This window comes from Artemia sp. Qi Xiang Cuo, chromosome 15, assembly GCF_049724085.1.
Source record: "Artemia sp. Qi Xiang Cuo chromosome 15, ASM4972408v1, whole genome shotgun sequence".
Taxonomy (NCBI): Eukaryota; Metazoa; Arthropoda; class Branchiopoda; order Anostraca; family Artemiidae; genus Artemia; species Artemia sp. Qi Xiang Cuo.
Window position 1 is genome coordinate 40,214,382 of NC_142808.1, and position 14,891 is coordinate 40,229,272.

General features: G+C 36.9%; 1 protein-coding gene across 1 annotated transcript in view; it reads left to right on the forward strand.

The window, feature by feature from the left end:
* Positions 1-14,891, forward strand: part of LOC148943673 (uncharacterized) — a 271,511-nt gene that overhangs the window by 32,650 nt on the left and 223,970 nt on the right. The window contains exon 2 of the mRNA XM_089101193.1: positions 1,879-2,008. Coding sequence (XP_088957319.1) covers positions 1,879-2,008 — 130 coding nt within the window. The remainder of the gene's footprint in view (positions 1-1,878; positions 2,009-14,891) is intronic.

Sequence of the window (14,891 nt, forward strand, 5' to 3'; positions counted from 1 at the left end):
ATCAAAAGTCATAATGTTTTCAGTTTCAAATCTGGACAAACTTATCACCAAATGAATTTAGCAGTGTGTCCATCACAAATCCCTGAAGAGGATTTTGAACCACCTCCGTATAGCCAAATGTGCTTTTTAGACCCAATTATTACACATTATTTGTTTTTTGAAGACAACACACACTAGTTCATTTTGAAACAAACTGAGATATGTTTTACAAGGGCGGATCCAGGATTTTTTTTCGGGGGGGGGGGGGGAGGTTTACTAATTTTTTACTCAGTTTTCGATTAATTTTACTGATTTTTACCTAGGTTTTACTAATTTTCGACTTATTTTTGACTCGGTCAAAAATTTCGGGGGGGGGGGGGGTTAAAACGGGTAACCCCCCCTGGATACGGCCTTGATGTTTTATATTTGGTCATAAATTATATTTCTGTAAAACTATATCAAATCGTTACCAGCGTTTTTCATACATATATTACAAACGGAAATTTGGATGGGGCACACTGTGAAGCGTAAGAAAAATTGCATCACTGTATGTGCTTCACGGTGCTAGGCGTTTACACCCCGGCGATTACTCCCCCGTAAAAAAAAACACGAAAAATACCCCCCCCCCCCCCGGAAAATCCCCCCACTCTGCATAAAATACCCCCGCGGAAAATATTACCCAGAAAATACCCCCCACGGAAAATACCCCTCCCCATGCGAATAATACCCCTCCGGTAAATACCCCCCCCCCCGGAAAATACCTCCCGTGGAAAACAAGGCTTTCCAAATTTGAGAATTTTATTTGAGTTAATTTTTTTCCCGTAGGGGGAAGGAATTTTGGTACTTGTGTATTTTGCGCCACTCACTCAAGTTTAAGCTGCGTAAAATTCGAGAACAGACCGTTTTTTGTGAGTTTCTCTGTTACTTTAAAATAAATTTGGGCTATAGATTTTGCATATTAGGGGAAGGGGGGGGGGTAAAGTATAGTGAGTCTGCATGCAAGATGTGTTTGTACAATTATTCTGCAAACTAGTAAGATAGACAAATAAGTGTATTTTAAAGCCAAATATACGGCCATGAACGCAGTAAAATAACATAAATAAAAGGCAGATATTTTCAGGGGGGTATTTTCCTGGGAGTATTTTCCGGGGGGGGGTGTTTCTGCGGGGAGTATTTTTTTTTATGGGGGGGGGGGTAATTCTCCGTGGGGGGGGGGGTAAACGCTGGCCACCGTGCTTGACAGCATGCTTGTACATGCATAAATTGAATGCGCTGCCACTTGAAATTAGCCAAGTAAAACTTTAGTTAAATGACCTAAATTGCTAGGTTATTCAGTAGTTTACAAGCAAGCTGAAATATTTATTGGCATCATTTCAGAAAGGCCTAAATGACAAAGTAATAAATACGTAAGGCAATGAAGGGTCCGATGGCTACATTTTGGATTCACAATGGGTTCCTTCAAATTAAGTTGTCTCTATCGATTATTTCAATAAGTTTTATTTTATTTTCTTTTTCGGCTCTCAGAACTTCTAGAAGTTCCTATGTTGTTGATTTTTCAAAATGCACTATATTCTTTTTGTCTTATTCATGGAGATAGATGACAAATATATAAATCTTGATATCGGACTTTTCCTCCGGAATCTTAGAGGCCTAAACACATTCCTTTTACAAGACATTCGACACATTTTTTTTAGTTTTATCATGGAGTAGAGGCTACAGCTTCTTAAATTACCGAAAGCAATTGAGCAATTAATACTTAGTCGAAGAGTCAACACTTCGTCAGTAAATGTTTCTTTTTAAATAATTCGGAAACTTTAGGAAAACATTTTTGTCTTTTGTGTTTTTACTTTAATTGCCACTGCCTATATTAGGGATTACCCAATAGTTCCATATTTTTAGGAGCAAACCTGATCACTGCTATAGTTGGTAGCCGCACGAAATTACCTTGCAACTTTCCAAAACTTGAACCCCGCGATCGAGTCAGATTAATTCTGTGGTACAGAGAAGACATTGGAACCCCTATTTACAGGTTGGACATCCGAAATTCCTAAGAATATAAAATTATAAGTTATGTACAGTCAAGAAAAAAAAATCATGTTTGTAAGATCTACTATTCCTTGTATACAAACTACACACAATGTGCAACATTTCTTGATAATCAGAGAAATTTGAAAAAAATAGCCTAGAAATGAGTATTGTTTTTAATTGTTGATTAAACTAGGGGAGAAGGCATTTGCCGAGAAAGTAATAGCGTCTCAGACGTGACCGTATCCCGGACAAGATTTAACACTTCGTATCGAGACTGAAACTATTTATAAACTGGAATTTGCAATCCATACAACCTTATTTTTAATATGATCAAACAGTTTATGGTAACGAAGTGTAAGTAATTAGTGACTCGGCCAAATAGTAACTAAAACTCTTAAAAATTTATTTGATAACAAAAGATAAATCAAAGGGATTCGCATGTTATGTGATTCTAAATATATGAAACTTCAGATAGTCCAACTTGCTAGTTTATGATATGTTTGCGAAGAACCTATTTTATCATTCACGCGTAGCGTGATAGCAGTTAAAAAAAAACACACATCTGCAGTGGCGACGGTACGTTTGGACTAAAATTTTAGATGCTTATAGTGTACAGGTATTGAACTGCGACATCCTTTTTAGCTTGAATAACATTGTTTCCAGCGTTTCTCTTTCTAGTGATGTTTATATAACTGTTTTCGTGGTTAAAATAGCATGAATCCATTCAGACACCATTTTGGGCTGTAGCACTCGTATGCTCAAGCTTAATTCTGCTAGACGGAGCAGAGCCTGAAGTTTGTGCCACTATATTAGATACTAGAGGCATAAGAATTGAGGGGTGTGTAAGTAGGCTAGAACCTTATACTTTGCTTACGCCCCCGTACCAAACAGGTTTTTTTCTGGTAGGTAATTCTACGGGTCATTACACTCTTTTTGCCAAGAGGAACGAGTATAACTTGATTGGCGATTAGGATTTGAATATAAGGAATAGTTTTCTTTACAATTCATATTAGTAAAAGAATTGGATTCAAAGAGAATAGTTTTTTATTTGAGAGGATATTAGTGGAGAAAAAAATGAGTGGTGCATTTACACTATTGGAGATTAATGATGGAACCGACAGCAGCAGCAGCAACGATATACGAGTACCTAATGTGGCTGTGGAAATAACTGCTGGTTGTAGACTATGTCTTGAATGGGACACTATGTATGCCAGATATGTGATATCATTAAGCAAATTTAAGCAGGAGGAGCAACTATGTTTTGCTGGAAAAGTAAATATTCTCCATATAAATAAACTTCGGTCAGCATTAGATATCCTATCGAAATGTATTTATGAGAACAAAATGCATCAGTGAATATTATTATTGTAATTATGTTCAATAAAACTGTTTCTAAATCAGTGGTGTTTTTTTTTCTATAGTAGACTAGCGTATATTTTTTAGAGTACAAAAAGAAATTCTATTTAGTCTGAAGTGGGTTGTGAGAGAGTTAGGACTCAAAAAATGGATGGATTCGAGAAAGATCGAATCATGAGGAATCTAATTCTTATTGACAAGCGTTTAATTCTAGACGACGATTTTCTAGAGTTGTCTATTCAAAAGAAGATATTTTCTCGGGGAATGCTTATCGATATAATGAAAACTGATTCTCCATCATTAGACTATTGTATGAAGCTTCTACATCGTGGTCCAAATGCATTTACACAATTTATTGATATATTGATCACGACACAGCAAAATGATAATGTGGATATGCTTTTAAACATTAGTTTTTAGCAATTTAGTACTTTTTTTTCATAAGAAAGATGGTGCTCAAGGATGACTTACTCCTCTCTTTCTCTATATCAGACAATTTTTTGATCTTGATAGCTCAGTTTTATTGTGGCAGTGAGAGCGTCAACACATGACGAAATGTTTCATACATGTCCGTTATGTATGTACACACAGGGCAGCTGGTCATCATGTGAGAATTGCACAATGATTGATGAGTATGATGAAAAGTGTAGATTCTGCAACCCGTGTAAATTGCATAGAGGATATGCTGTACAAATTAAAGGTTGTAATTCCTGTCTTGAAGAGGTGTGTGACTCTCTTCCTAGAGGTCAGCTATGCTTCAATTGTCATTATGAAAAATGTAAGCAGTGGGAGAGTACATATCCCGGTATGATTGGAAAGAATCCTAACCGTGATTTTAGTTTATTGCTACGAGATTGGTATCGTCGTGGTTTTAGATTGTTCTGGTAGGAGGAACCTGGTCAACGATTCAACTGTTGGAACAACAAGAGAATATTGTTTCTAAGTCATTGTTGTGAAAACACTGGGTGTTTTGACTATAAGCCCACTGATTTATATTTGGCTGTGACGGAATGTGATTCGACACTTGAGGACACTGTTTGTGAAACTGCTTCAAATACGCAAATTGATAAACGTGAATTCTATAGAATGAATGCGAATAGTATAATTGACTATACAAAGAGATATGACAATAGTGAAGTCACACTCTACTGTAGAAAATGTGACCCTGACATTGCACTACATCAGGATCAGTACACTGTGAATTCAGATAATCTACCTGCACTAGTTGTTGTCGACAAATACCTAGTAATGGATGAAATCTAAAGAGTAGAAAAAATCGTTTTATCATGTATATAATTTTTTTTTATTAATAAACAATTTCACATACATCTTTAGAACATTTTATTCTTAGGGCACTAAAATCAATATTAAATACACTTGTAAGTATATTTTCCACTAGAAAGTCGTTCAATTGAGGTAAGTCAACGTAGATGTCGAGAAACTGCTTGTAGGTGTAGCCACGACATCTGAACATGAAAAACAGTAGTGCATAAAAGCCACATGTCTTAGTTGTTAAATCTTGTACTCTTCGTTGATTTTTAATAATGGTTTTCCCCCTGCTTTCAATAAAGTTGCTGATGTATGGAGCGTAGAATTTATACGATAGGCCAAAAGGATCAAAAAATTCAATATTCTTCGCTGTTTGAAAGATGCATAGCCAATGGACAGTCTTCAAAGTTGACGGACTACTATTAACAATGATTAGGGACTTGTTAACACTTGGAATTTTTTCAATGAAGTCTGAGAGTATGCAATAGGACTTGTATTGGGACATGTATGGATCCATACTAAATACATTGATTATTTGATTTGTGTTCATGGTGCAAGGTCTAGTTGAACACTGCCGTCGGGTGTGATTTCCCAATAGGTTTCAAATTGACTCAGTGATATTAGGGTGATACTCTCAGTCAGAGCATCGGCAAATGTACACTCTAAACGTACATTCCCGGTTCTTACTATGCTCATATCCTGTGTGCCTGACAAGTTCAAAACAATAACCCTACGATTTTTTGAAAACATTGAATCGGTTTTTCCATTTTCAAATAGATGAAAGTCATGATCTAGGGATTGCAAGGTCAACTCGTACAGAGCTCAATAGGATTTTTTGTCAAAAAATAAAGTGTACAGTGGAATACCATTCACTTTGCACACAGGGCTAGATAGACCGAAAAAATTAAAATCATGGGGATATTCAATCCAGGATCCAACGGCACTGCCACTCTTCACAAAGGCCAAAGCGAATTTTGATGGGATTTCTCCATTGATAAATGATGAATAGTTATAGCTACGAGAGCCAGCGGCACTGTGACGTTGATTGGTGATCGTATGGGGGACAAGAAGTATAGTGTTGTTACCATTGGCTCTAAGCTTTTCCACTGCCAATGCAACAGAGCTCATAACTTGTTGTTTTCGAACGTGGAGAATTGCCGATGTGATAATAACATTTGCATCGGGTGCTGCAGGAAGTGTTTTTCTCAAAATGAAATTCGATGGGGCCATCTGCAACTTTATGTCAATCTTGACATTGGGAGGTAGCCATTGGGATATATTGAATATCTCATGATTTAATTTTCCAACTAGATGATACTCCTGGGTCACTGCTTTAGTCAACTCACCGTCAGTATCAACACCTGTTCGATATTCATAGCCCAATGATTGTCCTCTCATCTCCTTTTACGCCTTTGGCGTCATCATCATAAATTGCATGTAGCTTGCATAGTTTGATAAATTATTGCTAGTACTCACCAATGACCCATTAATAAATACATTAATTTGTTTGAATAGGTTGTGTAGAATACATTTTTCATAGGAGAGACCATCGCCGGCATTTGGAGTTGTATTATCTGACTTTTTCTTCACCACAACATTTAAATCAATAAATGTTGATGACAAATCAATGAAATAGTCTTCATTGGAAAATATTTGAAAGTGTGTTTTGTTCGAGAAGGCTTGTTGGGGGTGAAATTGCTCGTATTAGCCAAACTTGACACTGACATCAAAATTTTCAGCATTAAATAAATTCAGTGAGGACCTTATTGATGGATATTATTCCTTTGGGGTGAGATAAGTCATCTTAAGCGAAAAAATCATTCTTTGATCTAACCATCTTTCTCTTTTTCTTCTTTTGATGCTGCTTATTGGTCCTAGTTGTTCTATTCCTCAAAGTCCTTGTTGATTTCATTTTCTTCTTGCCTGGGTAGAGACTGATGAGTGAATGACGCGAACGCATCCTTTTCAATCCCCCCTGCCCATTTTGTCAAGATTTTAATTGTTCACCAACGGCTCTTGCTGAAGATCTAATATTTTCCTTAACACTCTCCTTGAAATTCTTGCCCGACCCCCAGTTCTTTAGTGTGGAGGCAGAAAAATTTGATGCAGCAGGTACGAGACATTTTCTGGCGAGGGGTAGTGCTGAACGAAATAGCCTAGCAAACCAGCTACCAAGACCATAGCCAGACATTGTAGTACGACCCTTTTAGTAGTCCAATCCATTGCCTATTTGACGTGGACTCAAAGCACCAACATAACAGTCAATATCGGGACAGACAAATGGAGTTCTTCTATTGTTCATTGTTTAGATTATTGTACCGTCGTTTTAGTTTAACAATGGGCGAAAAATAAAATTAAAAAAATCTAAGCCTTTTTTAAATTCTAATTGAAAAACAAAATAAGATATTATATTTAAAATAAAGAGTTACAAAAATTAAGTGATTAAGTTAATATAATTAATATTATTTATATTTTAGTGGTTAAAATTTTCTTGATTTGTTTTTCGTTCAAGAACAAGTAGGAGGGGAACAATTTAATTAAAAACACGAGATTTTTCCACAAATGAAGCGTATAGAAATATAAAAGTGTCCGTGGATAAGCTGGGTGCATAATCTGCATAGATAAAATGGTCACTACCACTGAAGTTTTCTGTCTTAATAATACGGTTTTTTAAACCAAGAAACTCAAGTAAATTCTCATTGAGGAAAATTCTTTCATTCTCAAATGAATTGGTAATATAACTTCTCATTTGTTCCGTCGAGTAATTGAAAGTAAAACCGCATTTTTTTTGACTTGAAATTTTTTTGTTGATAACTCGACACAGTTCATGCATGTTATTGTATTCCCTGTAGGGGATGTTAGAAATAGGGTACTGATTAGAGTCAAAAGTTGCCATTGCACCTTCATCACCGAATTCCACCGGTCGTATTTTTTTTTCATATTTACGATCCTTTCTCAGGATGTCATAGGTATTTTTGATAATAAAGTCGACAAGAGCAACTTCATATGCGCCGTCAAATTTGACGGCGGGGGAGAGTTTTGTCCAAAAATCACTTGTCGTATTCAAGTCATTGTAGAGAGGATCGGAAACGCTGGACTTGAAAGTTACATAGAAATCATTGGGCATTGTCAATATCTTCAACACCAGTCCAAGAATCAAAATCCGAGTTGTATCCTAGCCAGCAAACAAGTAACTGTTTCTTACTCCTGCGAGTACGTGTCTTTAATATCTTTACAATTTGATAGATGTCACTAGCATTTTTAACTTTTTGCAATTCATAGTCATAAAAGCCGCCGAAAATCTCTTCATCTTTGTTATCACGCAGGCGATAAGTTATGGGTTTAATGTCTAGGATTTTTGCCACTTTAAAAAGTTCAGTGGACCACAAGTAATTTCCCTTTTCAAAAAAGTTAGTTGTTCTATTAATTCGAACAGTATCACCAACATTGAATTTATTTTTCTTCTTGACTTTTGATTCATTGGAATATTGTTTAAGAAAGTTGTCAGTTTTATCATGATCCGAATGATTAACTTCAGTTGGTGTAGATTTGAACAACGATCAATGAAGTCGTTGCTTATGAATCAACCCGATTTTATCTAGATCATTAATAAAAGCTGGCATATTTTCAATGTACAATATATTGAAATTAAAAGTCGAAGAATTATTATCAATCCTTCGGCCACTGCAGCCTTTATAGGGCTTTGACTATGATAGAGCAGCTTACTATATTTCTCTAGTACTTTTGAAACATGAGTATTAACAGATTCACTACAGCGATCCGTTTGAATTTTTTTTATATGAATCCTTTTCGAGAATACTTTCAATGGCCTGAGCAACTTCAAAACATCTCCTTTATCGCAATGGAATTTCATATGCAAAGCGACTAAAAAAACTGATTGAAAGTAGAATGTACTTGTACGGTGTATTGTGACGTCTTTGAATTTCATCTAGAGTCAGGAGATCTGCTTGCATTATATGCAATGGGTAAAAGGCTTTAGTTTTTCGATATTGATTGGCACGAAGTCTGTGATTTCTATGCAGAGTGTAACTTGGCTCATATTGTAGATAGTCTTGTACTATTTTAGTGCGAACACCTGTGACTTTGGAAAGAGTTGTGGGGGAACTTAAACTCCCCGCCTCGCCAATATTTTCATGAACACCTTTCAGAACTTCAGCCATTTTGAACTTAAACACATTGTGTAACGTCCGCTACCCTTTTGTATACTGGCTGGTGGTGGCGGGGACGTTGACTTGATACGCCTTCGCTTTTGTCTAGCTATCAGTGGTGTGCCAGTATTTTCCAAAATTGATTTAAAATCTTCTTCTTCTTCTTCAATTTCATCTTTTAATTTTGATTATGATTCATGTTCATTGAATTTTTTTTAGAATTTGTCAATTGCCAATAATACTTTTGGGGAAGTTTAATGTATTTAGAAAGTTGTATAGATGAGTGTCAAATGATAATATTCTTTTACGATTTGTAACCATGTCATACATTAAATCAAGTAGATTATAGCTCTTGCCCCGAATTATAATCCTTTCCCCATTGCTCTCAACTTGAATTTGATCACTTTCCAAGAGATAGATTAGGAGTCGTTTACTTTGTTCACGATATGAGTGGGGCATTAGATTTCCATTTTTCAAGACAATTGAATCCAATTCCTCCTTCTTTAATGGCGTTCCAACAACAACAGCAGCAGGAGACTCTTGAGGAGATGATTCTTTTTTGGGATCAGCAGTGGGCTTTGATCGATAGTGTTCGTCCACTCGGCGAAGTGCATCTTGAAGTAAAATCAGTTTTTTATCATCATCAATAGTTTCATTGTCGAAGAATTTACTCAGATTGTCCTCAAAGTTTTCGACGGGTGAGAGAGCGAGTTATATTGGAGTCAATTCATAGGGTTTTGCCATTCTCACTAGAGAAAACTGTCTACAAGTCCTGCAATTATTGGCAGTAAAAGTGTGAAAAAGCTACCGCCCGCCTGAAGAAGTCGTTTCTTTTTAAAATTCTTTCCTTTGTTTTTAGAGACCAATGTACGTACAATGGAACGATGTTGCTTTGCCTGTTGCTTAACTACTTCTGGTAGTTGAACATTACCCTCGGTCAAATTTAAACAAAGTTCAGATATTAGATTAATGAAATCATTGTCAATACCATGTTTGAGTATTACTTTCCTAAGCTGAGGTTTTGAAGTGCTTAGAACTGAAAACAAATGTCTATTTTCATGTAGTTTCTTCAGTGTCATGATAGCGAATAATAGGTCTTTTTAGTGTTCACCGGGAGATATGCTGTAATTTCATTGTCGAAAATATCTGTGACTACACGCAGATCCTCGGGTTTATTTTGATTAAGATCCAGCAGGATTTAACCGTGGGGTTTATTAGTTGCCTGATTGTTTGCCGAGAGCAGAAATTTAGGGGCACCTGGATAGATTTGCTTATTGAGGGTTATTAGCGAGCTAGAATCACGAACAACTCTGTAGATGTTATAGTAGGTACAGTTCAAAGCAAGTGTTCGCATACATTTGCTCTGATGAAAGAGATTGTGTAGAACCAGAGTAACGGAAATCTGTTCATGATGAGAGCGAACAGTGAACAAATGCAGCATTTGCTGAGACCATTGTTCAATAGATTCAGCCAGAATGTCAGTGATCAGCCAAGATTTTGGTTCAATAATGTTGAAAACATAAAGTCCCTGTAGGAACTATATCTGCATCGATCCCATGGCAGCAGCCAATGCTTCTATTTTATTGTTCGACTCCTGCCAAATACTATAGCAATAGTAAATTTTTTTCGGCTTTTTCACAAACATTTTATCACAAATTTTAATTATTTTAGTTAAGAGTGCTGTTTTGCCCGACATTGAGGGACCACACAGAAACGATCTGAATGGTGTTTTAAATTGATATATGTTCCTTTCAACAGTTCACCTGGACAACTAACTGTAGACCCTAATTGTCTAATGACTAAATAATTTTTTTCCCTACTACTACTACTACTACTACTGCTCTGTTCTTCAAAAAGAAGACAAAGACAAAGACAAAGAATCATATTTTTTTTATTTTATTATATGCACATAAAAAAAGTAACAATACATTGAAAAAAAAAATACACTTGTTAAAATTTATTCATAATAAAAAATACAACAACAACATTTACATAGGTACACACAGAGAAAAAAAAACACTTTTTTTTGTTTATAGAGAAAAAAACATTAAATTAGAGAGTGCATTTGAAAAAATACACTTTTTTAAAATTTATTTATAATAAAAAAAATACAACAACATTTACATGGGATGCACACAGAGAGAAAAAACATTTTTTTTTTATAGAGAAAAAAACATTAAATTAGAGATGGCACTTGAAAAAAAAAAATCTGCTCTAAGTCCAAAAAAAGATAACTTTTGGTGACGGTGCGCCCCCGCGCTGGCGGCGGCCGCCCCCCCCCCCCTGGGCCGCGAGCCCCCCCCAAAGGTTTTTAGGAAATTAGTTACAGGACTTTATTTAAACCGAGACTGTCCCTGTGGGCAATACATTCGATCCGGTCTGAACTTAAATATTGTCCAAGGGGGAGGGTGGTCACACCATCTTGAAAAACATAGACCTTGTCGGAAATGGTACTCATGGCTATTTTCTCTACATTTACATAATAGTTCCTGTAGTTCAATGAACGAATTGCCAACAATTTGGCTCGTGGAATTGCATTTTGAACAATACAATTCCTATAAATGTCCATGTCGAAATTCTTGTCCACATAGCTCGTGGTTACTCCTTTGAAACGTTTCTTGATGTCCTCATTGTAGGTCTGCATAAAGTACACCTGCAGACCTACAAACATACAATGGGAAATCAAGTCGCTTCCCGTTTCGGATTTAAAAAATAAAATCTGATTGGGCGCCCGACGTTTTACTAGCTCAGGGTAAAGACCACCACTCCAAATGGTGTAGTCCATCCGTGAACTGATGATTTCACCGTGTGCCAAATCATCAATTAGATTTGGTTTTTTTACTTTGAGCAGTAGAGAATCCTTGTCACCGTAGCAGACCTCTACTTGCCCCTTTTCCGGCCACCGTACCCTAGCTACATTGTAGTAGAATTCCAACTTGAGCTTTTTTGAGATCTCTAAGATAGCACTGCCTGCAGCAATATTTTTATTCAAGATAATGCGTCTTTTTTTCCTATTCAAAAGTAACATGTCAGGGCCAATGATTGTAAAGGAATTATAATTGGGATCGGCAATAATTCGAGCACATTGTTGTGGATCGGTCACAACGTCACAACGATTCTTATTACGAACACTCTCACACATTTTGCCGAAAGCCGAATTTAAAATGAGTTTATAAATTTCTTTTTCAGCTTTCGTCTGTGCTGCGGAACGTTTGCTGACAAAAGTGTCAACAAACGTTTTCAAATAAGGTTTTTGACTAAACTCGAATGCTCTGTGAACCTTTGTGACGTTGAAACCGTTTCTAAACATCAATTTTAAAGTTACATGATGTACAACTATGTTTTTTTCGGCAGAAGGTCGGCAATAAGTTTTTGTTTTGAAGGTGTCCAATGCAATCCGTCCACCTCGACTAAACGCCTATTGCGAGGACTCAAAGAGTCCTTAGTCACAGGTCTATTGATACAAGGGGAAAACAAAATCCTTTACTGAATCGCGAAGCTCGACTGGTATCTCTCCATCAATTTCAAAAAACCATCCAACCGGTCCATTCTCCTCAACACTGTCGTCGCCAATGTTGGAGAAATGGGGAGCTTGAGGGTCATTGAGCCATTTATAGTCGCCGCAAGGTAGTGCATAATGGGACATGGCCGAGGGGTAGAGAGAATTCATATCGAGGAAAACTGCATTTGATTTTGTCCCCGTCTTCTCCCCCGTTGGATCGGTTTCCAAGATACGGTCCCCATGAAAAACAAAACCCCCCTCATTTACCTATCGATGAACAAGTGCTGATCAATTTCAGGAATTAGCCCAAGTTTTTCCCCACTACTTTTTATAATGAGGTCTATCACTAGACGAGTCGAAGAAAATAATACTCCAACTCCATATTAAACTCCTCAGATTTTATCCGTATTTTTAAACATAATACCTAAAAAAGTTAACAAGTCACTCGACAAATACAGCCTGCGGCATTCAAATCCATTTATACACCCTCCCTCTGCCCAAACTTTTTTTGAAAAACTGTATTCCTTGGGGGTGCAACTACGATCGTGAAGACTGTCGTAAAACGATTCAATTGGAGGAATAGCCTCCTCGGCGAATCTCGACATGGAACAATAATGGTCATAAGGATAGATGCCCTTGACCGTTAACAAATCATATAAATCATTTGAAAATTGTTGCTTGAGAAGGGGGAAAGCATTGCAGCCGTCATCGTTTTTCTGCACTTGAATTAATTCGCTCAATGATTTAGGAAAAAAACTCTAGGAATCTAAATAGTGAATTTTATTCGTGTACTCAACGCCGGCTTCAACAAATGTCCACATAAATTCCAAAACAAGCAACTTTTCCGCAAATTTAGATATGATTTTGTAGGTAAAGCGGTCTTTCACCCATGGATCAGCATCATCCACTGTTCGATTTCTTTGAAGATGTGCCAATGCAGGTTGCACAAACTTCAGATCGTAGTTAGATTTATGCACAAAAACCGGTAGAAAAAGTTGCTGTTTAATTTTTAAATTACACGAATTGTGAGCCCACCCACGAAAGTTACTTTTTCCCGTTGAATTGGGGTCAGTAAGGTGATTGTGGTCCTGGACCGCGTCTTTTGGGGCAAGAACACCCCTACACACCCAGCAAATTGTTCCCTTTTCCAGCGCCAGTTGCTCTTTATCCGACAATGTCATTGGATAATTGGTATGACGTAATCGTGAAATCGCTCTGTTTGCCGTTTTTATTAAAGAAACCAATAGCTTTTCCATACTGCCCTCCTCGTCCATAGTCAAAAAAACTCTTCCAATTGCATTTTATTGTTGGTGTCGCGATAGGCATGTGCGTAGGAACACGCAACTAGTTTGTGTTCCTTGACTATATTTGGCCTTGATGGGTCTGAGACCTAAACCAGTCTTGTTCATAATATAGACAAATTTGATAGAAGTGAAAAGGGTAATTTTTAAAATTTTCAAATTGCAGAGTATCTTTGCCTTCAGCCGGATTGTTAATTCTTTGATTTACGTGAGTTTTTCATCGTTAGGGGTGGTCTGAAACCATTCACTCAGATCTAACTGAGGACAGTCCCATGGGACAATAGAAACGTTTTCCTTTTTTCACGCCTTGAGATAGGACTCGACTCATCGCAGTGACGGGAAAAAAAGGACCATAGGAATTTACATCTTTGGGAGGTTCGTAAATAACCCATACCCAATTTTTAACATTTTCCACCATCGGTGTCCTCACTGAGTACAAAACCCCTTTTTTATTTGGTTTTTTCCCCCCATCTACAAATTCCGTGTCGTTCTGGAGAACAACCACCCCCCCCCCAAGATATTAAATTTATTTTTAGCATATTCGTATTTATTTAAATGACACTAAATATTTTACCACCACACAAAAAAAAATTAATTTATGGTAATTTTTCTCACACTTAAGAGCAATTCTGTCGAGATTTTTCATTCTTTACTCATCATATAATGTCGTATGGACTACTGCCAAAAATTCATACTTGAAGCATTGAAGTCCAGTGTCAAAACTAAAACCATGAACCCCTCCTGTCGCTGACAAATCCGGGTGGCATTTTATTCTATTGCCACTCCCTACCCTTAAACTAAAGTTTTTTTTAAATCTGCTGAGATTCAGATTCATTCATTCACTGTATAAACTTGTGGACCCACTTCCCCTCTCGCTAAACGTATCTAAAGTTGAAATTACTTTATTTACCCAGTTGAAAAAGTTGTCTTCAAAATTGTTTAGACCTGGGTAAAAAGTCTAGTTAACTGTTAAGAAATGAAACTAAAAAACGTCCCCGGATGTCCCCTTTCGTAAGTAAACTTTTTGATTCACTGATGATTTAATCCCCCCTCGAACCTCCCATGTCTTAATCTGAATATCAATAAGTGCTCGAAGTCTGTCGATATAACTATGCACATTTTTCACAGGGTCATTTAAAATAATGCCAGCGTTTTCCTCGGGGGAGCTAAAATCTACCCTGTATGTTTGCAAATGACCTAGAGCAGATTCTAACAGATAAAAATCAGGCAATTCCGGGGACGTTGCACTGTTTTCATGTCCTGACCCTGTTTGTTCAGGACTCAATT